The sequence below is a fragment of the Mastomys coucha genome, unplaced genomic scaffold, assembly GCF_008632895.1.
Source record: "Mastomys coucha isolate ucsf_1 unplaced genomic scaffold, UCSF_Mcou_1 pScaffold15, whole genome shotgun sequence".
Classification (NCBI taxonomy): domain Eukaryota; kingdom Metazoa; phylum Chordata; class Mammalia; order Rodentia; family Muridae; genus Mastomys; species Mastomys coucha.
Window position 1 is genome coordinate 45,885,666 of NW_022196897.1, and position 26,893 is coordinate 45,912,558.

Sequence of the window (26,893 nt, forward strand, 5' to 3'; positions counted from 1 at the left end):
GAAAAAGTATACAACCACTGCCAATACTTGGGTAATTCTTTTCTTTGACACTGACAGCATATTCTCTAAGCTTAACTGTGCATCAGTGGGGTAGACTCAGAACTCCAAACCAAGCGGCAGATGGCCCTGCCTCTGACACAGCGTAGATATACAGAGGCTTACTCCAGAGCACAGCAGCTGAAACAAAGCCTGATGTGGGGGTTCTATCTTCTCTGGAGCATTTGCTAGACAATCAAGGGGGACGGTCAGCACTCATTGGGAAGGCATGGAGCAGGGAAATTCATAATGTATCATTTTAGAAACTTAAGACTTATAATACATAGCTGAAGTAACAGTTGTGTTTATTAGCTTAAGTATTCTGCAATGTCTATATACACCAAAACAGCCTATTGTACCCAGGTAAGTATAGGTACTAATTACCTGTCAGTTAAAATAAAGGTTCAAAGATGTATAGACATAAAAGGTGTACTGCAGTAAGAATTTTGGTTTCTTTTAAAAACACAGAAATATTATATGAGTATGTTTTTTCTTTTAATCCCTGGTGTCAGATATGGGGCTGCTTCAGATTATCCACAGCAGCTGACTATGATTTGCCTCATGCTCTAGAAGGAAATGGTTTTGCCATCTGCAGATAGTTTCTACAAGTACGTGATGTTCGGAATTCTGGGGACTCTTCAGAGGGTATATAAATGCTAGGGCCTCAAGGCGGGTTGTTGGTTGTTTGCTGTGGGTTACTGCTAGTTGCTGTTGATTGCTATTGGTTGTGGTTTGTTAAGTAGTCACGTGTAAAGAAGAAACAAGTAGGAAAAAAATGAGATATCCTGGAGGAAAAGATCAAACTTACCTCAAGAAACTTAACAACCCTAATCAGTAGGTAGAAGTCTAAAGGTAATGTTGACCTACACACGCATACCCCACTTTCTCTCTATCCTTTTTTCTCACCTTTCTGGTGTCAGGGTTGAAAGGGTAGAAGAAGAGAGGTGGAGAAGGGTGGAACAAAAAATAACCCACAAAATAGCCAAAAGACTGGCTACAGTGGATTTTTTCTTCTCTTAATGTGACATCATGACTTTAGAGGGGACTGGAAAATGTGAGAAGTGAATAACCTACTCTAAAAATGGATCAAGCAAAACTGTGCTTCCTGTACCACAATATGGCTGTAGGTGTGCACCTGGCAATGTCAGGAGGAAATTTCTCAGAAGAGTCATACAGACCTGCTCTAGATGTCAAAATGAAGGTTAGGAAGTTAGATATGCTCCTTATGGTGATGACAGGTGCCACAGCTGGGGAACAAGAGTGGAGGAGGAGTTTATGGTAGGTCCCAGGTCACACTCAGTGTCTCAGGCTCCTTTGACTACACATGACATCACATCAGCTTTGTGTACCAATGTATCCTCTCTCACACTCATTCACATTCACCATAAAAGTTTGCAAAAGTGTTTCTGGGGCTTAACAGAGGACATAGTGATGTGGTGATTTGAATATGCTTGACCCAGGGAGTGGTACTTTTGGGAAACATGGCCTTGTTGGGAGAAGTGTGTCACTGTGGGGGTGGACATTGAGACCCTCCCTCTAACTGCCCAGAAGACAGTAGTCTTCTCCTGTTGCCTTCAGAACAAGATGTAGAACTCTCAGCTCCTCACACACCATGCCACCCTGGATGCTGCCGTGCTTCCTATCCAGATGATAACAGACTGAACCTCTGAACGTGTAAGCCAGCCCCAATTAAATGTCCTTTGTAAGAATTGGCCTTGGTCATGGTGTCTGTTCACAGCAGTAAAACCTTAACTAAGATAAGAAGTAACACATGTGTGTCTAACAGGTCTTTGCCTCTGTCCCTCAGTAGACCTGCTGCCCTTCTCATTCCTCTTCACATCAGCTCCATCAGCAGCAATTCTTGATGGGCTCTCTCTGACTGTTGTGTCCTTCTCTCATGAAGCCTTTACACCTAGAACTGCTAGCCAGCCCTGTACTGAATTCCCTTCAGGCTTCCTGAGCTACCCTGAGTCTGGGTTCTTTACAAACATGAGTTGTACGCACCTTCCTGATTGAAAGGCTGGGTCGCTGTATTGTTCCTCTATTGGTACCTTTCTACTGTCTGAGACACCCGAATGCATGTGATTGTAGGCTCGGTTTAGGTTTGGCAGGTCTCCTCTAGAGACTACCCCACTCCCTCAAAAGGTTCCTTGAAGAGGATTCAAACCTCAGCCACCATCTTCTCAGAGAAGAAGTTGTGCCTTCTTGGCAGTTTCCTGTTCCCTCTTTTGGGCTCCCACTACATACAAGGTAATGTTCCAAGAGAGAAATTACTTCAATAACAGAAAACTCCAGGCCACGAGTGTTGCATGAACTTCAAGATTCTACTGTTATTTCAGTGAGATGGCATGAATCTCGGGACACAGATATTGCCTATCTAGTTTAGGGTCTGATAATTCAACACATAGTTTATAGACAAGCAGCATATGATATGCATCACCCATGATCATATGATCAGCAGTTTAAAGAGATTTCCAAGGCATTTGTATTTAAAATGTTACAGATCATGTCCCTGGTACTTTCCATTTGACAAAATTATGTCACTTGTGAATTTCAAGCCCCAACTCGTTCTATACCTGGAGCTGCCACTGTGACTGTCATTGCACACATAGGTGCACATCTGATGGTGACACATCCAAACATCTGCACAAATATATATTATTTTATACCTGGTGTTATAGCTTTACTTCTTCTTTTACATTATATTGATTTAATATTCAAATTACATGTATAGGTTACATGTTTTTCTATGGATTTCATTTTGAGCATGTAGGTACAGTTTTACGGAGTATTTGTTACAAATCTGAAATCCAGGGCTGGAAGGAATTGACAGCCACTGTGGAGGTCATGAGAAGTCATTCAGCAGTCTCTTGAGCAGAAGCAACAGGGGCCGAGGGCTGGTTTCAAGTTGCTTATTTTGGCAGCTGTTTGAAGATGAAAGTTGGATCACAGGGTTGGTGTTGGGCGAATCACAGTGGGACACCATGGTAAGAAGACCTAGACTAGAAAAGGTGTAGGTCATGGAGGGTCCTAAAAATCCAGAATGAGAGGGACTCCAAAAGGAACAGGTCAGAGTCAAGCAGATTTACATAATCTACGGAGTTAGCAGAAAGCCTGGCCATGATGTGCATGCAGCTGAGAATGAACGGGCCCAACTCATTTCACCTCGGTAGGTGCCAGAGGGAAAAGGAAGAGAAGGAAGGAGCACCTTTGTCCCCTTTCCTCTGGGAAGAATTTTTCTTTTATTCCAATCTCCCTACAAGCACGAGAAATGTCACTGTCAAGAGTCTGCAAAATGAGTTCTAGCCCTAAGTAAATGCTGGTGAGCTCCAGTATTTCGGGTGAGTCAGTGTTCTACGACTGAATGACTCTATCTGTTTCTCATAGATGATAATTTGTCCTCTCTCATACAATAGCATCAGTGGCAGAGAATAACATGTTAATTTCTTTCAAAGAACAAGGAGCTAACTCGACTGTGATTGCAGCATTGTTTAGCTATGGAAAATATAATAGGTTTTCATCCAGAGCACCTATGTGCACAAGCGGATACCGTGCCATTTGCTTCTAGGAAGCAATTAGGATTTTCCTCTCTCAAAAAGGGTAAAAAGAACCTTTTGATATTAACACTTCTATGTGGCTTCACACTAGGGAATTCCTGTGAACAAAGGAACTTAACAGTTCAGTGGCTTCTTGGAATTCTCTTTATTCTCTGGTCCCTGTCAATCTCGTTTTATAATCAAAGTATATTCTTTGGAGATCTCCGATGGCAGCTGGAAGTCAGGGTTGCAGTTGGTTATATTTATTCAATATATTTTGTAAAAGGTTCTTGATGGAGGAAAATTGAAATTGAAAAAAAAAAATCTCTGGAGAAACTATTATCGACTCAGAAAAGCATAAGCAATCATGAGGCCTCTGAAGAATTATCCATCATGCCTAGTGCTTCCTCACCATGGAATCCTGGGCAGGATTCCTCGTCTATATCTGCAGAGCCTGTCAGCACCCAAGGACTTGGTGGTCTGTGCCTCTAGTCACTTTAAAATAAAAGAATTGTCAGAATGCCTCTCTTGCTTGCTCTCGCTCTCTGCTCTTCTTGTTGTCTGTTTAAATGTTGATATTTATTTGCAAAGTAATTATTTGACTTGAGGGTTTTTAAGAACTTGAACCAATAGGGAATCAGGCCACACAAACTCACTGCGCTTGCCTTCGAGGGTGCTTCATTACACTGCTAAGGTAACTTTAAGACTGGGTACACTTCCTCTAGGTGAGCTGAGACTCCTCCATTCAGATATCTACAACAGCATTTCCATGAGGACTTTCAGCCCACTGAAATGCTTTGAACTAAGAGGGCATCAGATGTGGCCATTTATATGCAGATAATCATGGCTCTGGTTCAGGCAATGAAAGTGTCAGGAAGGTCAAACAAAGCACCATTATTTAAAGGTCACATTTATTAGAGAATATGTATGCTTTGTTAATATGACAGAAAAATTTGATGCTTCATGCTAATTACCAGCCTATAAATACAAATTGCAAACTGCCCAGCTAACACTAGAAATTCAGTCATACATGCAAATTTACTAGAGAGATACTAAAATTGCATTTTACATGCAAATCATAGAATCTTAAAGATGGAGATAATTTAGACCAACTCTCTCCTTTGGCAGATGAAAAAATTGAGGCCTTGAGATACTGTGATCTATTCATAACAACACAGATGGTTTGTGCTTGGGCAGAATCAACAATTCAAGAGATTCTCTTACAAAGCAAAAATTATTAAGACTAATTAGAACCTTAAACCAAATTACAGCATGCAGATTAATACTGAAAATGTTTTAAATATGTCAAGATTGAAGAGTAACACCAGGGTCACTGCACAGAGTTGCTCAGGGCAGAGAAATACTCATGAGCATATGTGAGGCCGTGTGCATATGAAAGTTAAGCAGAGCAAGCTGAAAGGCTTTTTACAGCATCCTTGACCATTTCATAAAAGTCCAATTTTAAATCACTCTGTATTTCTTTCAGGTAATAACTACCATTCCTGATACTCATGGTTCCATATATACCAAGAATATATCCCAAATTAGGCTAATATTTGGCCATAATCAAGGAGAAAAATAATCAAACTAAATATACTATTGACTTTTTAAAAAATAATTTAAGTGGGTTTAATGAAAGTTGTGCTTGAGATTCCTCTACTCCAGCATCTTCTCAGTCATTTCTTTATTATATTTGCCCTGCTCCTTTTCTACTTGTCAAGACTTGGGTTTCCTTTCCAGGATGTTGTTGTTGTTGTTGTTGTTGTTGTTGTTGTCCACCTTGGTGGGGTAAATGGCCACATAGACAGTTGCTCCACTAGCCTTTTCTCCCTGCACCCATTGCACTGAGATAACATATTTCTTCCAGTTCTAGACCACTTAGCAAATCTGCTGGCCTTCGTACTGTCCTTGGACAAGCTGAGCTTCATTATCATTTCAAATGGGCACAGATAAAACTCTATACTTTTGTCTCAGGAGGAGATATGATCTTCCCCTCAATGTGAAAAGGGGCACTAAAATGTGCTTCTCACAGCAGGGCAATGATGGCACTTGCCTTTAATCTGAGCATTGGGAAGGCAGAAGAAGGAGGATCTCTGAATTCAAAGCCAGCCTGATCTACAGAGTGAGTTCTAGAACAGCCAGGGCTACACCGAGAAACCCTGTCTCAAAAACTTAGGAAAAAAGAAGAAAGAGAAGGAGGAGGGGGAGTAAGGATGAAGGAGGAGAAGGAGGGGGAGCAAAAGAAGAGATGATGACAACAGACAGACAAATGCCATCTGTGGTTCTTGCTTCACTCAGAAGTTACAAAGGAACTGGACTTTATTTGGCCATAGTAACCCACCAAATCCTTACCAAATGTCTACTACTGACATTTTCCCCAATGGCTTTCCAATAGAGAAAAACTATGATTAAATGCTATTACCTGTTTGTTAAAGGCCAGAATGATGCTCTGTGATTTACACACCTGACCTTATTTAATACAGTACAGTGAGATAGCTCAGAGGATTGGGTAACTTGTTCCATGCCAACAAACTTACAGGTAACTGGGACCAAGATAATCTAACTAGCATCAGTGGTCTACCCACTGCTCCAGTATTTATAACCCTCAGTCACTAGGGGATCCCTTCATAACTAAACCCACAGGCAGTCTGCAGGAAGTAATGATTTTCTTTCTTAAAATATAATTAAATTTATTTGAAAGTGAAATCAATAGTGACTGATGAACATTCTGCTGAATTGCTAAAAAAAAAAATAGCCAGTCAGATTTTTAAAAATTAACAATATCAACACTATCCAGATGTTAAGCAGTTGTGTGTGATAGAGTCTTGGGGGTTTGATGGCTTCTCAACGCCTCAGCTTTTTTCACAAGCTCCGTGGTCAGCACGAGTACATCACCACTGAGAGGAAAAGAAGCATCTCTCAGAAAGATCAGGTAGGACAAAGTCTTTGATTAGCTGTTCCACTAGAGCCTGGTTTTACCACTGGGTGGGGGTGGGGTGCGGGGAGGAAATATCTGCAATAGATTCTTAAGGGCACAACAGGGTGTGGAGCCCAGGTGCACTAAGGTAGAAGTCTGAGAAAAATGACCCCTGGGCTGAGACCTTGAATAATTTGAGTGATTCAGAAACCTTTGACACTTGAAATGTAGGCTGGACACCACAATGAGACACTGCCTTGAAAAAAAAAACATTCTTTTCAAGTTTTGATCCTGGGCTTTTAATATTTTCATACATATGAAAGAAGGAGGAATGTGTTCCTGGGAAGAAGATGATGGCATCTGGCATCAGACTGATTCTGGGAGTATTTAATTCAGTAATTATCAAATAACCATAGCATAAGATGCATAAAGATAAACAGAAAGGACAACAAGTTATCTGGGAAAGTTATTAGAAATGGTCTATATAACAATCATATATGCTATGATCATAGAGATACAAATTGAACTTAAATTGTTAGGCAAGGAATTTAAAACCATGGGAGGAAAAAGCAAATAGAAATCTACAACTTAAAACTATAATAACCACAAATAATAGGAAATGAAATTCATTACGGTACATGATGTATGAAAATGCTATTATGAAGAGCATCATTTTACTCAATGAAAATACACTAATAAAAAGTTTTAAGAGTTTTAACCCAGATATGAGTAGACAAAGTTGTTACCAGCAGACATGAGCTATTAAATGAAAATGTCACTCCCAGGGCTGGGCTATGAGTTATTGGTTAGAGAGCCATCAAAACAACACAGCATACCGCCACTGCTCTTGGTGGCCCACCAGAACTAGAAGATAAGGCCTTATTGCTGAAGATATCATATTCTCTGGTTGAAGGACGTGGAGAAATCAAGTGGAAACTAACTTGGGAACTTCTTCCCTGCTGCCTAGCCTTTGTAGTACCAGAAGGAACCATGTAATGGCTGGGAGAAAAGACATCAATGGATTTACTGAACTTTGGACACTACTGACCAGGACTTATGCACTACTGATGCAAGACTTAGTGACTGACTCATTTCTGTGAAGAGGCATCATGACGAATGCATAAAAGAAAGCACTTAATTGGGGGTTTGCTTATAGTTTCATAGGGTTCCATAGATTCCATGATCATCATAGCAGACAGGCATGGTGCTGGAATAGTACCTAGAGCTAACGTCCTGATTCACAGGCAGAGAAAGAGAAAGCAGGACAAGGCTTGGCATGGCCTTTGGAAACCTCAAAGCCCACCTCTAGTAACACACCTCTTCCAGCAAGGCCATACTTCCTAATCCTCCCTAAACAGTCTACCAACTGGGAAGTGCATAAACTATGGAAACCACTCTCATTCAAACCAGCCCTTGAGATAACCAGCTGCTTTCTGATAGGATTTGAGACCTGTTCCACAGGAGGTGATTGATCCTGGTACTATAAACCTGGCCAAAAGTGATGGCTGGAGAAGCCGGAGGCTCTAGCAGACACACTACTTCCATTTTTTGCTAAATGGACAAAACATGCCCATTAAACTGCATTCTAAACATTTATGTTTATGGCTATTGGTCAGTATTAATGTCAGTTTTGGCCAGAGCCAGAGTTACTACAGAGACTCATAACTAGTAAAAGTTCTGAGAACAAGCGTTTGCTGAGTGCTCAGCCACGAAGAGGTACCTACAGCATGTGCCTAAGACAAAGGGAAGAGATCAGCATAAGAAGGGTATACGTGAGCATGAAACTCCACATATGATCAGCACATACTCTTGGACAAATTGGACTTGAGGGGACTTATAACAAATATGAAGGCACAAAGTTGTATGGGTGTATTCAAAAGGAGTTGGGGGAGGAAGTGATATAATCAAAATATATTGTGTGAAATATTTAAATAATTAACATTTTAAAATAAAAATAAAGTTAAAACAGAACTGAGCCTGTAATGCAAAGGCTTAGGAATTAAGAAGACTAACAAGGTGGTAAGATTAACTCTACAAAAAGTCAAGACTAATTATATAGCTATGGGAATTAAGATGAGATAGCATCTACATGATTACATACAGATGAACGAAACAGAATGGAGGGTCTGGAAATAGATCCTCACGTTCACAGTCACTTCGCTATTGGTATAGATGGAACTACTGGGCAGTGGGAAAGGACATAATAAGCTCTGGGACAACTGAGCATCCTTAAGATAAGAAGTAAAATTGGGCCTTCATTTTATTTCACTAAGGAAATGTTCCAAGTAGATCATACGCCTGAGCATCAAAGTCCAAGTAGCAAAGCTTCTAGAAGATTAAAAAGAACTTGGACTCAGATGTAGAAGTAAGAAAGGATTACTTGCACAAAACATCAAAAACATTAACTGTAAAAACCAATGGTGTGCTCACTTGGATAGCACAGTAGAGCCGGCCCTAGTGCAGGGAAGCTCAGGTGACCAGGTCAAGAGCATGAACATGGGAAGAACTGCCCTATGGTGTGCTCTTGGAGGTGATGTTCTCCCCCTCTCCCCTGGCCACCTGCAGTAGTCAGGAGAGCAAGCCCCAAAGTCATAAGAGTAGGAGAGCTGGCCCTGCCCCTTACTGGCTGCAGCACTTAGGAAGGCAAGCCCTGTACTCCTCTTGACAGCACAATAGATCTGGGCCTGATGGGAAAAGCTCAGCAGAGCCAGGCCTAAGGGTATGAAAGCAGGAGAGTTGGCAATGTCCCTCACCAGCTGTAATACTTGGGAAAATGGGCCCTGTGACTTGACTAGGCAGCAGAGTGGAACTGGCTCTGGTGGTGTGGGTGTGGGTGAGCAGACCCAATGGTATTAGAGCAGGAGAGCTAACCCCACTCCCACCCCACAACAGCAGTATTGAGTGGGCTAGCCAGAGCAGTGCTGAAGCGCTCAACTGGTGTCTTAGTCAGGGTTTCTATTCCTGCACAACATCATGACCAAGAAACAAGTTGGGGAGGAAAGGGTTTATTTGGCTTACTTCCACATTGCTGTTATCACCAAAGGAAGTCAGGACTGGAACTCAAGCAGGTCAGGAAGCAGGAGCTGATGCAGAGGCCGTGGAGGGATGTTCTTTACTGGCTTGCTTCCCCTGGCTTGCTCAGCCTGCTCTCTTATAGAGCCCAAGACCTCCAGCCCAGGGATGGCACCACCCACAAGGGGCAATTGAGAAAATGCCCCACAGCTGGATCTCATGGAGGCACTTCCCCAACTGAAACTCCCTTCTCTGTGATAACTCCAGCCTGTGTCAAGTTGACACACAAAACCAGCCAGTACACCCTATGAGCCAGAAATCTCATTCATAGACATAGATACTATACAAAGGTGTGTCCTGGGAACATGAAGAAGAACTGATACCAGGTTCTTTTAGTACAATTAACCCAAACATCTGTCCACAGCAAAAGGTTTCTGATCCAGCCTAGACTACAGAGAGAAAAAGACAAAACAAAAATATCAGCAAATTGGGCCAATATATTATGTATATGGCAGCTATACAAAACAAAATATTGAAGAAAAGATGTCCTGAACAACACTTTAGTATTTGATTCTGCTCACAAAAGTTTAAACATGGACAAGATGAAAATCACACTGTTTGGAGATTCACACAGTGGTAAACCCAAGGAAATATTTGTAGCAAAAGTTTGATTTTAATGAGGGCTATAAGAAAGGTTGAGCTCTTTCAGTAGGTAAGGAAAAAGGAGAAAATGTGTTGGGGGACAGGCCAGTGATGATATTTGAGTGAGAGATGTGAAGAAGGACTTGGTGTGAAGCCCAGAGGAGATGGAGTAGAGGAATGGTAGAATGCTGAGAAGATGGCCCCCGTAAAGTAGTAGGCTAGAAGTTTGGAATCCTCTCCAGCAGTACACATAGACTTCCTGTGTTGACCATCAAACTAGGTTATGTCAAGTCTCTTAATGGTCAGCCTGGGTCATCCTTTTCACAATTAGTCTACTCTAAACCAACAGCCAGAAGGATCTGCCAGTTAAGCTCAGCCCAACTGGCCTAAACACTGTTTTGTTTTTTTGTTTTTTTGTTTTTTTGTTTTTTTGCTGGGGGTTGGGGGGCTTTTCAAGACAGAGTTTCTCTGTATATCCCTAGCTGTCCTGGAACTCACTCTGTAGACCAGGCCGGCCTCAAACTCAGAAATCCACCTGCCTCTGCCACCCAAGTGCTGGGATTAAAGGCATGTGCCACCACTGTCTGGCTGTCCTGGAACTCACTCTGTAGACCAGGCTGGCCTCGAACTCAGAAATCCGCCTGCCTCTGCCTCCTAAGTGCAGGGATTAAAGGCATGCGCCACCACTGCCCGGCTATCTAAACACTATTCTTAAACACTACGGGCAAGACTCCCGTGTTCACACTCCTTTTGCGTAGGCAGAATTTCTGCTAGATGTTTCCTTCATAACTTTATAAAGATTTTGCTGTTTGTCACCTTCTCCAAAAGGGTTTCCAGTCTGTAAACTACTAAACGTCTTCCCTTGCCAAGTTTTGTATACTTTGCTTCTTACTTTTTTTTCCTCCCTTGTTCTTAGTGCTTGCTTGTTTTATGCAGATACTACTCGTTCATCTTGTATGTCACTCAAACTTCCAGGAGGTAAGATGCACAAGGTTTGGGACTTTGGATTCTTTCCTGTGTACTTAGTGGAATGCTAGCATAAAATCTGCACTAGCTTAAATAGTCACTGAATGAAGAAATCCACCCACCCTTCCCTTTTCTTCATCCATGCAGTAAGGACAGCAGAAACATGGCACCTCCAGCTTTTGCTCCTTCCTCACATGGTCCTGCACATTTAGTTCCCTAAGTGCTCTCTGCTCCTTCCTCTCTGAATCATCACTGTAGTTCAGCCAGCCAGCATCTCTCATCTGAACTTACAGCAATGGATGCTTGGTAGCCCTTACATCTTTTCTCATAAAATGTATCTCTATTCTCACCAATTCCAGTTATTAGTTACCTTAAAGTATGTCCCTCCTCTACCAAAACCTTACAATGAATGGCCCCCCACACATGCACATACACTAGAATACTATCACTTTAACTCACATGGCCCTGCAAGAACTAACACCTGTTAAGCTTGTCTCTTCTTGCTCTTCAACCTATAAATTAAAAAGAAGAAACACCGAACTATCTTTATACCCTGGTATACTGTTTATAAAAGATTGACTATTAGTTCCCAGGCCCTAGAATGTTCTCCATGCCTACTTCACAAATCTGACACCATTCTTTGGGCTTGTCGCTTAATAGTTGTTTCTTCAGTGCTGACCACGACACCCTACCCCTTCTATAGACTCCTCCGCTTCTCCTAGAATTTTTATCAGCTCTCTCCCACAGGATTTGCCACACTCCAAGCTGACTGTATCAAGGTCCCTTGTCTCTTCTACAGGAAGCTGAGATCCCTAAGGATGTTGTAGTCATCTCTTAATGCCTTGTGCCTATAACAGTGCCTAACACAAAGGGATAGGGGGTGTACAAAAGCTTGTTGTTCAATGAAGAAATTAATGACTTCCATTGTTATTGTGAAAAAAACATAATTAAAATGAATAAGTAAAAAAGAATCAGAAAATATATTAGTAATAAGCAACTTAGCTACTTTCAAATACTCTGGCATTCAATGTGCACCTTTTACAAATCCCATTCTTGTGAAAGTAAAGAACTAGGCAGAGAGCCCAGAAGAATCACCTTAACTGTCTCATGCAGTTCTTTCATGCTCAGAAACTTGATTCTTTTTATTACAAATGCCTCCGGCACTGACAGATCATTTTCTCAGGGTTTTGTTGCCATTGTTGTTTAACTTTACTCCTTTCCTAGTCTGCCTTTCTCACATACAGAAGGAGAATCTGCATTAAGCCACTATAGCCAAATGGTTATAATGAGACAATGCAGGCAAGAAACTCAAATGGTTGTTTTAGATGGTTTCAACATGCGAGTTTTTTCACATAGGCCATAAGGAAAATGATCTAACTGAAATATTTTTGGCCAGAATGAACCTGATATCCAACACCAAGAGGACATTGCTAAGACTGCTGGATATTCTACTGCATGGGATGTACTTGAGCATTATTGATATAGAAACAAAGATTTTTCTCTAATAAGTGATAGATTTATTTTCTTCTTTATTGCCCAGAAAGATCTATGAAAATAAATGATACATTAAAAGATAATCCTTGCAAATTTGTAAACCATCAATACTACCTCAAGATGATTTTGATGAAAGCATTCTAGTGTTCTATAGGGTAAAAGCAAGGAGTCAGGATTTGAATCTTTCTGCACAATTAAACCCTCACTTGGTGCCTAACAATTCTCCAGTATGATGATGCCAGAGTAAAAGTGTATTACATGCACACACACACATACACACACACACACACACACAGAGGGAGAAAGAGAGAGGTGGAGGGTGGGGACCATCTTGCGCACACAACTGATCACCTTAGTAAATGTCATCAACAGATTTTACAATTCAAGTCACTTAATTCTGAACATCAAAGATGAGAGTGATATGAAACACAAGTAAATTATCAAAAAACATACATGGGTATCACAAAATTCCTCCCATAGTGCAGGTTATAGTGGCATTTACTGAGAACGGTATAGATTAGGATGGGTGTCAACCACGAGTGATCAAAAGATGAATTAAAAATACATTCTTCCCTTCATATGTTTAAGAAGAAACCAGCAATGGACACAGTGCCACACAAGCATGGTAACCTGTGTCTTGATGTCCAGAACCTATGTGAATCCTGGGGGGCATGGTAGCCTGCTCTTAATTCCAGCTTTCAGAAAACAGGGATGAGATCCCTAGAGCCAGACTAGTCATGAGTGAGCTCTAAGTTCAAGTGAGATCCTGTGTCATTAACTATTGTGGAAAGCAATTAAGGAAGACTCCCTAGAATCAACCTTATACTTCTACATGCCTGTAAACACATGTGCATACACACTTGTATACCTACATACACAAGAAAATGCATTCACATTGCACAGGCAGAACACATACATACATAATAAAATGAATTATTTTATTAAATTAATATTTGAGAGTTCTTTATAAATAATGGATCTGAGTCTTTCATTAGACACTAAGTATACAATTATATTCTTTTGTTGATTAACCTGACTTTTTAGTCTCTTCTTTGTGTCTTTTGATCATTTTGAGGAAATTTTCATCATTTTTTTTCTTTTAGAAATAATACATTTGGTGTCATGTCTAAGATATCTTTTCTGACTCAAGAGTGTAAGAACCTCTTCCCATGTTGTCTTTACATGTAGGTCTATGATCCTTGAGTCATGTTTTGTAAAAGGCATGCAGTATAAATTGAGGGTCATTTGTGTGTAATGTGGAAAGTCAATGGTTTAACCAATTGTCTAATTGGGACTAATTAAGTTTGTGTCTTTGCTGGAAATCAACTAACCTACGCTGTCTGGCTTAGTTTCTGGATACCCTGTTCTATTCCATCAGACACACTCTTTAAATGGCCATGGTTTTATATTTTTCCACAAGTAATTTAAAACCCTGATTTTCCAACTCTAAATTGTGACTCCCCCCCCATTAATTATCCAGACCTTGATATTATGGCTAATTTATTTTTTTTATAGTGCACAGTCACAGTAAGATGCAAACATCTATATTCTAGACCAAGTATCTTCATTTGCAAAACATCTTGTGAGATATTGTTATGACTTGCCACTGAGATATAAGACTCTCATCATAAAGAACATAAAAATGTACAGCTTCTTTTAAACTTTATACACTAGACCCAATGCAGACAAATCAGCTTTAAAAACCAAGGCATTTTAAGAGTTGGACTACTTATAATATTTTACTTGAAAATAGTATGTATATTCATCAAGTATCTAAACCCTGTGGAATTTTAATTAGCTACCTGCCAAGAGCCACAGACAGTGCAGAACAGTGGCAGACAGGAAATGCTATCCGCTGCTCTGCTGCTCCAACCAAAGAAAGACTTTCTGGCATTGATCCTAGGGTTGCTAGGAGCTCCCTTGCTTCTCTCAATGTTTGTTTGTTTGTTTGTTTTAAGATTTATTTATTTTATGTATGTAAGTACATAGTTGCTCTCTTCAGACACACCAGAAGAGGGTATCAGATTCCATTACAGATGGCTGTGAGCCACCATGTGTTTACTAGGAATTGAACTCAGGGCCTCTAGAAGAACAGTCAGTGCGCTTAACCACTGGCCATCTCTCCAGTCCCACCTCTCAATGCTACATAGGCATAAACCCACAGGGAACTTCCTTATGAATGCCTCCCCACTTTAGAGCCTACAAGGAAGAGCACCATAACACTGATTATGCTGATGGTACATGGCACAATTAACCATGCCAAAGCATAAGTAAATGTCTTAAGTTGGAAAAAACCTGTTGCATCTTTAATTCATATGGTACCCTAGACATCTAAATCCTCTAATTATTGTCTTTTATTTTTACCCTGATCTGACCAAGGAAGTATTTTATGTATGGATCACTAACATCTAAGACGTAACTTCTACATCTTCTATTATGCAGCAAGTATCCCCTGAGATGACGCAAGAAGTTAATATAAAAGTAAATGACATGTATGGGCACTGAGGTTCCCATGTGGTGAAAGCATCCTTTCCTGCTTGTGGTCACTTAGGCATGCGGCTGGTAGCTAAGCCTTGGGGACCACCTCTGTCTCAAAGGCGATCTGAAGTAGGGTCTTTTGTGTCTGAAGGATCAATTCCTGCATATACTGTGCCATGGTTTGAATGGGAATGTCTCTGTAAGTTCCTGTGTTTGAACACTTGGTTTCCAACCAATGATCCTACTTTAGAAGGTTACAGAACTGTTAGGAAGTTGGTTATTGCTGGAAAAAGTAAGTCATAACTGGAGGTGGCTTTGAAAATTGAATCTTATCCCTAGTTCTAGCCGAAGGTCTCTGCTTCTTGATTCCCCACTTGAGCTGGGCTAGAACTTCAATTCCAAATACACAGCACTGTGTTCTCTGACCTCTGAGATTCCTATTGAATTCCCACCTAGCTAGCATCTATTCTTTGTTAGTCTTTTAACATTCCCCCCTGTACGTTCAGAGATTATAGGATAGAAAAAGATGTAAGGTTTGTCTCTATATATGTTTTAGAGATTTTTTACCTCTGAAATCCCCTTTCTAACCTCTAAAATCCTATGTCCTTTAAACCCAGCTCTCTCGACAGCCCAGAAAGTCCTATCAATACTGTTCTTCTCCACTCATGTACATCTCTCTCTATTCCATATTGAGAATAGTCTCATAAAGAGATTCAGGGTGAATCCATATTCACCCTCACGTTCAAAGCTTCTCTTATTTCATGAATCTTACCTATGCATGATTGCCAAATACATATAAACCCTTTTAAATTTTACTTTATGTTTTAAGTAAGAGTCAGTCTGATAGCAGTTATTCATCACTGCTCTAATTATATTAAAAAAAAAAAACTCTCTATCTGGATTTGAGTACCTCAAGTCTGATTCGTGGAAGCCAATGCCAAGGTTATTCTCCAACAGCAAAAGGAGGTGCCAGAAAGGACTGATGGTGTGAGGGCTCCCATCATGGGGAGTGAGCTCAGAAGCTGCTTACTCAAAATGCCGTTGTCTAACTCACATCATCTAATCTCCATAACTACTAAGGGTTCATGGCCAGGTCATTCAACCAACTAGAAATGAAAAAACAGGGGCACAGAAATGAGACAAGGAGAAGAAAACTGAGAGCCGGGTGATTTGGTTCACAGCTGACATAGTTCCCAGTTTTATAGGTAGTCAAGGTTTATTTTTAACTATATCTAACATCTTATAGCATATTCAGTGTTGATAATTAAGTCTTATACTTCGCTTCCTAATGACTTTGCACATGATATACTTGCTTCAACAGCAAGCCTCCTCATAAATAAAGTAAAAAAGAAGGTAATAGAAACATCACCCTGTCAGGAGGTACTGCAAAGGGAGAGAAACACCTGCAGTTTATACACTTCGCTTCCACGGAATTTACTGAGGACCTATCATAGTCCAAACACTGGAAAATGTGTTGGGGGAGAGGAGGGGTTTATACAGTACTAAAATGAAGAAAATGAGGTGACACTTGAAGCTGTGCTGTTGACATGGGTTTTTCAATGTGCTGTAATCATACTTACTGGCAGCCCAGGGTTAGGTACCGGGGGTTAGAGAGAACAAAGAATGCATTAAATCTATTTATAGATTCAATGAAGTCTTTCTGCAGTGGACATTTGAGCCAAGTCTTGAAAGGTGGTCAAGATATAATGAGGCAAAGGGAAACCAGAGAAACACACCAGCAAAGCCAACAGCAGCAGGAGAGCGGGCAGGGCCAGGAGAGCATCCAGTGTACAGTGCCATAGCCGGAGGAAAGGAAGAGTGCGTTCCAGTGACATGGTCTTCCTCCCTTGCAAAGTGCAGAGAAAGGAAGCTAAAAAGAGAGTCACATCTAATTTACTGAGGACCTGGAAACTCACCAAGAAGTTCTCCCATTATTGTAAGGCAAGGCATGCTTCTGAGGAGTTGGGGGGGGGATATAAAAATTACTTTACTCCCCCACTCTCTCCACCTCCCTTCTCCTTCTTTTCCTTCTTCTACTACCTTGTTTGCCACTGTTGAGAATAGGTCTTGCTATGTATCCTGTAGCCAGAGTGATCTAGTCGTCAAATCCCTTCTGCCACACCCTCTGAGCACTGGTGTGTGCAGGTCCACGTTATCACTCCAAGCTCTAAACTGAATTCTAGAGAGAATTCTGCCTCTAGTTTAAAGGAAAGACTTGGAAAAGGCAAAGGTAAGACAAAGCATTAGAGTACATAGTTTAAGAACTGAGACGGGGCCCAAGAATGCAAAGGGAAGGTTATGGGGTTAAAACAGACAATTTCCCAATGTTATCAAATGAATGTAACAGCAAGGGAGAATAAGAAGCAGAGTTGCAATTTTAAAAGTACAATTTACCATAGGAAACCTCAAGATTTCCATTTTGATGTTGGTTTTGAGGTATCAGGAGACTTCTAAAATTAATATAATGAGCGTGTCACTAGACAAAGTTAGGAGTGAGTTATTTGGGGCTTGGAAAAGTATCTGAGAGAAGTACAGTCATGAGGGTTCTCAGAGGGCAATGGAATAAAATAAGAACAAGAAGCCAGGGAAGGAACCCAGAGGATGCCAGGGTTTTGGAATCATGTAGACAATGAAACACTTGACATGACAGCGGGAATCCCTTAATAGAACTCAAGAGTCCAGAATGAGGAAGGTGGGCGGTTATGAGAGCCCATGGAGAGGAGCAGCCAGATGAGGATGAAAACCTCTGGAGGATTAGGGCGCACGTAACCATGAACAGAAAACTACAGAGATCCGAGAACAAGGGCGAATGGTGTAGGGAAGTGAAAGGGAGCCATGGACCAACCCCTACCCCTGCCCTACCCTGCTCCCATCCTAGGTGCAGAGGGCAACTTTGAGCCAAGAGGTTTCCTTGGAGAGGAAATGGTCTATAAGTAAAGGAAAATAATAAAAAGATCAAGAAGCACAGAAAATACAGTCAGCAGGCTCCGGTGTCAAGTGGGAAAGTAGCAGACCTTAGTGAGGACTGGACTTGAACACCCAGGTGGTATTGCTCGCAGCATTCACCGGAAGCCTGGGCAGGAAGGTTGGCACCATCAAGAGCAGAAAGATATGCAGTGTGGGGGAATGGAATAGGGATGATTTTATTTCCCAGTGGTATAATTTTCTTGGTAACTAGGAGATGTCTGTCACTGAGTCTGGGCATCTGAGTGCATGGTGTTGGGCAGGTGGAGGTGTCCAATCTAAATAGTCACAGAAGGAACTGGCAGGGAAGGGCAAGCCTCCCAGTTGGCAGGGGAGTCTAGATTACTTCCTTTTCCAAAGCAGGACATGATCACTCAGCATAGAAGCAAAGAAAAAAGTCACTAATGAGGCGTATCTGGGAAGCCTCTGCAGTTGAGCTCTGAAGACTGGTTGGAAGTATCTATCGCCTGTATAGCTCACGGGGTGCTCTGAGTTGAACACGAACAAGGACTGCAGGTTTCATGGGAGCAGGAGATGTGAGCACCTGCTTTTCCCCATCCCATCCTGAGAGTGAGATGCCTCACCACCTCGGCTTTGCTACAGCAACCATTGCTGTCAGAACACCAAAAAAGTCAAAGAACAGGCATTCAGCATTCCAAACCTCCTTTTATACATTTCTTAAGACATAAATCATCCAATGACTCCTAAAAAGACTTTTAAATTCTAAGTCTGAGAACAAAATTATGGTTAAATGTTTAACTGATGTTTATTATAGCTAGTGTATTAGTTTTTTAAAAGTCAAATTTATGCTACAATGAAGTAATATTTTCCCGAATTCTGTGTGTCAGTATAATAAATATCTTCTATTATTCTGTAGTGTTCTTGCATGCAACCTGTGGGGGGGGGGCAAGATAGATAGTGTTGAATTGCAAGCTAGCATGAACCTTAGGCAGTCATTTCATCTCTCAGGGCTCAGCTCTCAGATCTGTAAAAGGATGATGAAGGGATAAATCTCCTGGTTTCTTCTATGTCAAGAACTGTAAGCATAATTGAACATTTTAAAGTACTGTACAATTTACAGATTTATCTCTTTCCTTTTATAATAGATTCCTCCCCAGCTATTTACCAAGTCTTAGTCTCTCATTAGGAATGCAAATTCTGAAGCTAACGTCGTATCTGCAGGACAATAAAATCTACTTCAGCTCGATTGTGTGTCCATATTTGTCTACTTTTTCTTCTCACTTACCAGGGTGCTTTCACACACCCTTGTCTGCTTTCTATTGTTATAGCAGCTGAAGTTAAAGAAATTACAGAGAATTTTGTTGGTTACACAATTCTGATAGCTAGAGAGTTCAAATAACATGGCACTGGTATCCTAGTGACGGTCTCTGGCTGTATCACTTTATGATGGAGAAGCAGAAGAACAGCTGACCGCATGCAGGAGGGCACATGCCTTGCTTTAAAATAGCACATGCTCACATGAGCAAATGAACTCTGTAGAAATAGCACTAATCCCTTCCCAGGCAGATTTCCCATGACCTCACTACCTTCTTCCAGCCCCACTCCCAAAAGGGTCTTCTACCTTAGGGAAATCCAAGCAGTCAAACCAAATCCAAAATACAGTAGCCTTTTGTGGTCACATCTCTTCTGGGGGACTATGCCTGTGCTGTCCCCTGATCCCAGTCAGCCAGACACCATAGTGTCACCACTACGTGTCAGCTGAAGTTTGGGACAGAGCAGACTGTCAGAAAGACCCTATGGAGAGCAGGGGTACTTAGTAGACTGCTGACATGCAGGGGCAGTGTGATATATGAGATATAATTAAGGAAAATCTAATGATTTATAGACCCTATTTTATGACTTACAGGGTCATTCCCCGTCACCACACCCAAGTTCAACAGAATGGGATCTGTAAGGCATAAAGAACATGCGCTGAGCCCGGGGCCCTTTTCCAGTAGATCAGGGTCCTTTAAGATCATAAAACGACTTCTCTTTCCATTTCCTGCAACCTTCTACATCCAGGATCCACAGAAAGGCAAAGAGAGAGCGAAGGCAAGACATATCACGGTGTCCAGAATGTCAGAAATCTCCTGGAGGTACCCTGCTCTCCATAGGGTCTTCCTGACAGTCTGCTCAGTCTCATACTGCAGCTGACATGTACAGATGACACTCTGGCGCCTGGCTGACTGGGATTAGGAGACAGCACAGGCATAGTCTCCTGGAGGAGATGGAACCACAAAAGGCTATCATGTCTTGGGTTTGGATTGAGAGAGAATAGCAGTGTCATCTGAGCTCACCAACAAGTTATAACTAAACCTGCTGGTGGCTACTGTGAACTCTTGCTACCCTGGTAGATCCATCACCTGGATTTCTAGCTGGACTGTCCCTAGAAAAATGTCCCCACTGGGCCATACACATTTTCATCTGAATAGCCTATCAGGTTGTCACTTATTGGCATTCTACCTTAGTGTTGCAGTTCCATTCACCTTCAGTGGGGGTCCTGCTAGGCACAAAGACCCTGCTTGGGTAGGATACCCTTGACAATGACCTCTTACAATCAGCTAGCATTTTAACTGGGGCACATAAAAAATTGATAAGTACCATTTCTTTAGGATCTTTCAGCTGCCATTTGGGTACAGAAAGTTGAAAAGATGGTCACTCCTACTTTTGCATCAAAAAATTTAAAAGCTTAAGTCATCTACATTAGGATTTTTGACAAACCCATCAGCAGAGACCACAGGGCAATAATCCATTTAGGGCAGGGGCCTCTAAGAACACATGTGATATGAAAGGATGCTCGCCTGTAACAGAGCACCTGGAAAAGGTGAGCCCCCCTGTGCACAGGGGCAGAAGGGCAGGAAGACAGCAGCTCTGTAATGAATTGATAAATATTAATGATTTGTACATTGTGATGATTTAGCAGAGCGTGAAAGCATAGAAGATTGCAGAAGTGACAGGTACATGAGGAATTTGTGCCCACTCTCAAGCTCTGCTGTGCTGATCTCTGAGTGCTCAAAAGAAAGGCTGGGGTCAGGGGGTACAGGGAGAGGAAGTCTCTAATGGCAATGGAGGTATGCAAGGGAGGGCAGGATGCTGACAGGGCACATGAACAGATCCCCCGGAGCCAGAAAGAGAAGGAAAATAGCCTCTCCTGGGTGTGGCAGAGTGCCTCTTCCCTACAGGTACTTGTGTCCAGTGTCTAGTGACAACCTAGGGCAGGAGAAGGAGCAGAGTGAGAGGTAAAAGATTCTCCCAGAGGCAGATGATAAAACAAAGTAAGCAGTCACGAAAGAACTAGTACAACCAATCAGAGCCATCTGCAACAGGGATAAAAGGGGATGAGCTGTTGAGACAGAACACCATTCAAGTTTTGCCCATCCAATAAGACAACTAAAGGGGATAAAGAGGACACAAACTGGAAAGGAGAGAGTCGAAGTATCACTCTTTGCAGATAATATGATAGTATATATACATGACCCCAAAACGTCTACCAGGGAACTCCTACAGCTGATAGGCACCTTCAATGAAGTGACTGGATACAAGAGTAACTCAAAACAAACAAGCAAGTAAAAAAAAAAAAAAAACCAGTAGCCCTTCTATATATAAATGACAAACAGGCTGAGAAAAAACTCATGGAAACAACACCCTTCACAATAGCCACAGATAATATAAAATCTCTTGGGGTAACTTTAACCAAGCAAATGAAAGACCTGTATGATAAAAACTTCAAGTCTTTGAAGAAGATACCACAGGATAGAAAGATCTCCCATGCTCATGGATCAGTAGAATTCACAGTAAAAAAATGGTCATTTAAGCAAAAGCAATTACAGGTTCAATAAATCACCATCAAAATGCCAACATGATTCTTTACAGACCTTAAAAGGACAATATTCAACTTCATATGGAAAAACAAAAAACCCAGGGTAGCTAAAACAATCCCGAACAGTAGAAGAACTTTCAGAGGTAACACCATCCCTGATCTGTACTGCAGAGCTGTAGTAACAAAAAACACACAGTATTGGCAAAAAAACAGACACCTTGGTCAATGGAATTGAATCAGAGATCCAGATGTAAATCCACACAACTGAGGACACCTGATTTTTGATAAAGAAGCCAGAAATATACAATGGAAAAAGGAAAGCATCTTTAAGAAATGGTGAAGGTCTAAGTGGATTTGCACGTAGAAGAATGCAAATATATCCATATCTATCATCCTGCACAAAACTCAAATCCAAGTGAATCAAAGACCTCAACATAAAACCAGATTCACTGAACCTGAGAACGCTGAAACACATTGGCACAGCAGACCACATCCTAAATAGAACATCAATAGTGCAGGCACTAAGATCAACAGTTAATGAATGGGACCTTGTGAAAGTGAAAAACTTTTGTAAGTCAAAGGACACAGTCAATAGGACAAAACAACAGTCTACAGATTGGAAAAAGATTAAGATTTTCACCAACCCCGCATCTCACAAAGGGCTAATATCCAAATATATAAATAACTCAAAAAACTAGATACCAACAAACTAAATGATTCAATTTAAAATAATTAAATAATTTAATTAATAAATAATTTAATTCAATAGAAAATAGGAAGAGAACTTGTTGAGAGAACACATAGAAAACATACAATGAGGAACAGAAAAGCAGGAAACTCATGAGAGAAACGGGCAAGACTTGAGTGGAAGGTTTGCTAGCTAGATAATGAGTAAAGATTCTCAGCTGTTATTTTAAATGCATGTGAAAATCGCAACTAGTCCCCGTTCCTTAGTCACCAGGCTAAGGCTAGAGAGGCGGTGGTAGTGAGAACATGATGCAAAGGATGTGGGCTGAAAATCTGGATAACCACTTGTGGAAACCATCTGAGCATTATTTACACGAGCTACAGCCACTCAAACCTATGATCCTCCCACTCTGCTCCTAAAGATCCAATAGGAATCAGCACGTCCATTCAGGAAGGCATGTTCAATTATGTTCAGAATAGCAAAATTCAGGAAACCATATAAATTGTGTTGTTATAAAATGAAATGCTATAGAACACTAAAAAGAACAAGTTATTTCCACATGAAACAAGGTTCAAGGAGATATGATGAGCGTAAGAAGGCTAAAGGCTGTGTACTCAATGATTTGTTGTAGATGCAGTTTGTGGTAGACAGAAAACACCCACAATGATGGTGTCAGGAGTGCAACTTGGGTGAAGGGGTTGTATTTACTAAAAAGTGCTGTGAGCCAGCCCTCTGAGCCACAGAAATTTGTTTTGTATGCCGTGTGTCTTAGCTCAATGTTTACATGGGGTCTAATAAGTGAATTTCATGCTATAGTTCACTTAAGTGCCTGGCAGCACACAGTGCAACACACTGCTCACAGCACAGTTCAGAGGCTAATGGCAATGCTCGCCAAGTGAACAGAGAAAATCTAGGGGTGCACAGACTGCCCTATCAGCTACCAAGGATGAGAAACAAGTACCGGCTCTACAGCCTGGGGAAGATCAGCCTACAGACAACTTGTACTTTTTTACATTCCAAACTTACTCCGTGTGAAAGATCTTCCTATTTCTTAAAAAATGCCGATCAAACATTTTTCCTCCAATGTTTTCAAACAGGCATTTGTTTTTAGATATATTACTCACTATACTATGTCTGCCAGGTTTTTTTTTCTACTAAGAGAATGAACTGTCTTATTTGCTGTGCCCTTGTGATCCTCCTAAATGAATTAACAGGAAACCAAGATGACTACATCACATTGTTCCTGAGCACAATTCATTCACTGGCCCTGTGACTGCGGAAGAAAGCAGTCACTCAAGCACAGCCACAACCCACACCTTCCATTCTAGCATGGGGACGGTGCCTCTGTGCTTGCCTGTGTGCAGTCCAGCCTTCCAACTTCAGCTCTTCAAGCACACTGAAGCCCCTCAGTGGGCCAGAGGAGGGGCAAAGCCCTACCTACACCCCACACCTTGCTGAGGGCCGCACATGGCCACCAAGCTTGCTCACGCATGCTCCCCACACCTTGCTGAGGGCAGCACATGGCCACCAAGCTTGCTCACGCATGCTCCCCACAACTTGCTGAGGGCCGCACATGGCCACCAAGCTTGCTCACGCATGCTCCATGTGAGTCTTTCCTTCCTGGCCTTTCTCAGCCCCTCCAATGTGAATGGAGTCTGGCTCAGCATCAGACAGTTCCATCTAGCCAGACTGGATGTGTGGCACCTATGGCAGGACTTAGATGTCACCATCAAAATTTCAATACTAACATCTTGTTACAGTAACCTTAGACCAATCTTAACTAAATGAATCACAACATCTATAGTTCAAACCAACAGTTTTCATCAAGATGGCCTTCTCAGAGAAACTGATCTTCAGATAGAATTTGAACAGAAGTAGACTCTGTGTTTGTTTTGGTTTTTGGGTTTTTGAGACAGGGTTTCTTTGTACCTCTGGCTATCCTGGAACTCACTCTGTAGACAAGGCTGGCCTCAAACTCAGAAATCTGCCTCCCTCTGTCTCTGGTGTTCAGCACCATGTGCTGGCACAGGTAGACTCTTAATGTCCACCCTGGATCACAGCACCCAATGCAGTGTCTTACCTTGGCTTTCAGGTCAGCACACAGTTCCTGTTGCCGTTTCCTGTCCTTGGCCAGCAGGCTCTCCATTTCATGAGCTGCACAGGCCTCAACGAGGATCAGCATGGCTTTCTGTATAAAGTCTTTCCTGTTCCTATTCCAATTGTCTATGAGGATTCTCCTCTGCTCTTTAGCAAAGTGATACCGGTCATAGTATTTCTCATGTTCTACCTACAAAGGTAACAGAAGGCAATTGCTTATCATTCTGAAATGCGCCTGTAATTTATGTCATTGTTACAAAATGGATAAAATTCATTATAATCACTGATTTTGAACAACTAGGAACAAACATTTTCATCATAACCAGGAATAAGACACAAGCTCTGTTTTTTAGAAAAACAGAAACTGTGCCTAACTGGCAACTAATGATGTCACCTAATTTCTAAGTCCTCTGTTTCCTCAGGTAGGATGGAAGCAGTCCAAGTGGTACCTGCAACGGATCTTAATTCTAAATGGCAATGGCTTTAACAAAAAACAATCTGTTCCCATATGTAATTTTAAATATTCCTCCTTTAAGTCAATTTTGGTATTTTACATGATTACATTGTTTCAGTCAAATAACAAACTTTGCTAAATTTATCTATTTATTTTAAGTTTATGTGCATATTTGTTTTGCTTGCATGCATGTTTATGTGAAGGTACTAGATCCCCTGGAACTGGAGTTACAGATAGTTGTTAACTGCCATATCGATGCTGGGAACTGAACCTGGGCCCTATGGAAAAACAGCCATCTCTCTTAACCACTGAGCCACTTCCCCAGCCCCACTAAAATATTCTTCAAATGCCACAATAATCTTGGAAAGGCACAGTTTTGACTGTAATCGCTAAAGTGTTCAGCTGCTGGGATGCTTAAAAGTAATCTAGTGATAATGCCTTCTGGCCTCTTCTCCTGCCCTCTCTCTTGCCCACCATGGGGGACATGGGTTCTCCCACTGGCAGAAGGCACGTCTTCCCAAGGTGAACAGTAACCTTGGGAAGTAGAGAGTCCTGGGGGGAACGCAGAAGCGGGAGAGTGCAGGGGCAGCGGGAGCCTGGTCTGTCTAAAATCCCTGCAGAGGACTCTGGAATGAGAGTCATTGCTAGAAGTGTTTACCCTTCTAGTATAGCCCACACCTCTGAATCTGACAAATTGCCTGATCCCTGAGTTGCTAGGCATTAGAAAAGAAGCAAGAGAAGGTAATGCCCACATAAAGAACAATGCTTTAGGTGGAATTAATTAGGATCATGATAAAGTAGGCCATGGCCTCACTTTAACCAGAGAGAAAACACATTCTGTGAGCTCCTTAGCTTTGTTCTAGAAAGCTAAAAATATACTTAACATTTGTCAAACATCAAAGAGAGGAAGCATGCACCATGCAGGAAATATATAGTAATCAATCTGGTGTAGAAAGTAAATGTAAAAATCTTTATCACATCAATAGTAATAAAATATAAAAATCTACAGAGTTACACTTGACGGCTAGCTGCTGAGGCAACCAGACCTAATAGGGAATAAAAAGAAACCTCTAATTTGATCTATTAAGAATTTTTAAAGCTCTATAATGAGTCACTTAAAGACCAGAATTAAATACTTACTACATGGGGGAAGAGAGTGGAGTGGAGCAGGCTAAGAGGGATGGGAGAGAATGACCATAGTAGTGTGTGGTCTTTACTTCAGTTTCTTCACCAGGCATTAATGATAACAATGGTATTTCATCCATTGTCATCTGTACTAAAGAACTTTCACAGGACTCATGCAGAAGCGCAGCATGTGATATTTCACAGCACAGCTCATCGAAAAGTTAAATCTGCACATTTGTACATGTGTGTTATAAGGTGAGTTACCCTTGAGTTCATTGGTAACATGGTAACTTCTAATTCTTGCTGTTGTCATCTTGCCCACTACAGAATGGCATAATAACTTCCCAGTTTCCTCTCAGGCAACTTTCAGTCCTGTCTTTAGGCCCTGAAGTGAGGTTTGTGTTTGGAACCATGTGGGAATCAGGCAGAGCTGTGATAGAGGCAAGTGACATTGCCCAGGGAAAATGCTCGTTTTTCCAGGCCTAGGACTGAAGTGGGACAGGCTCTGTGGGTAGAAGGCAGACATTCAAGTTTCAGGCAAAAGCCAGATATGGTAGAACCACAATAGCAGGCAGGTAAAAGATGGTGTGATTTTCAGGGGTAAAACCGCTGCTCTGTAGCTGGGAAATCGCGGTGGACGTCTCCAGGCAGGTGGGCACAGATG

General features: G+C 41.5%; 1 protein-coding gene across 1 annotated transcript in view; it reads right to left on the reverse strand.

Annotated features, from left to right (window-relative positions):
- Ccdc148 (coiled-coil domain containing 148) overlaps nucleotides 1-26,893 on the reverse strand; it is a 263,630-nt gene that overhangs the window by 114,496 nt on the left and 122,241 nt on the right. Inside the window, exon 11 of the mRNA XM_031373199.1 lies at nucleotides 24,634-24,840. Coding sequence (XP_031229059.1) covers nucleotides 24,634-24,840 — 207 coding nt within the window. The remainder of the gene's footprint in view (nucleotides 1-24,633; nucleotides 24,841-26,893) is intronic.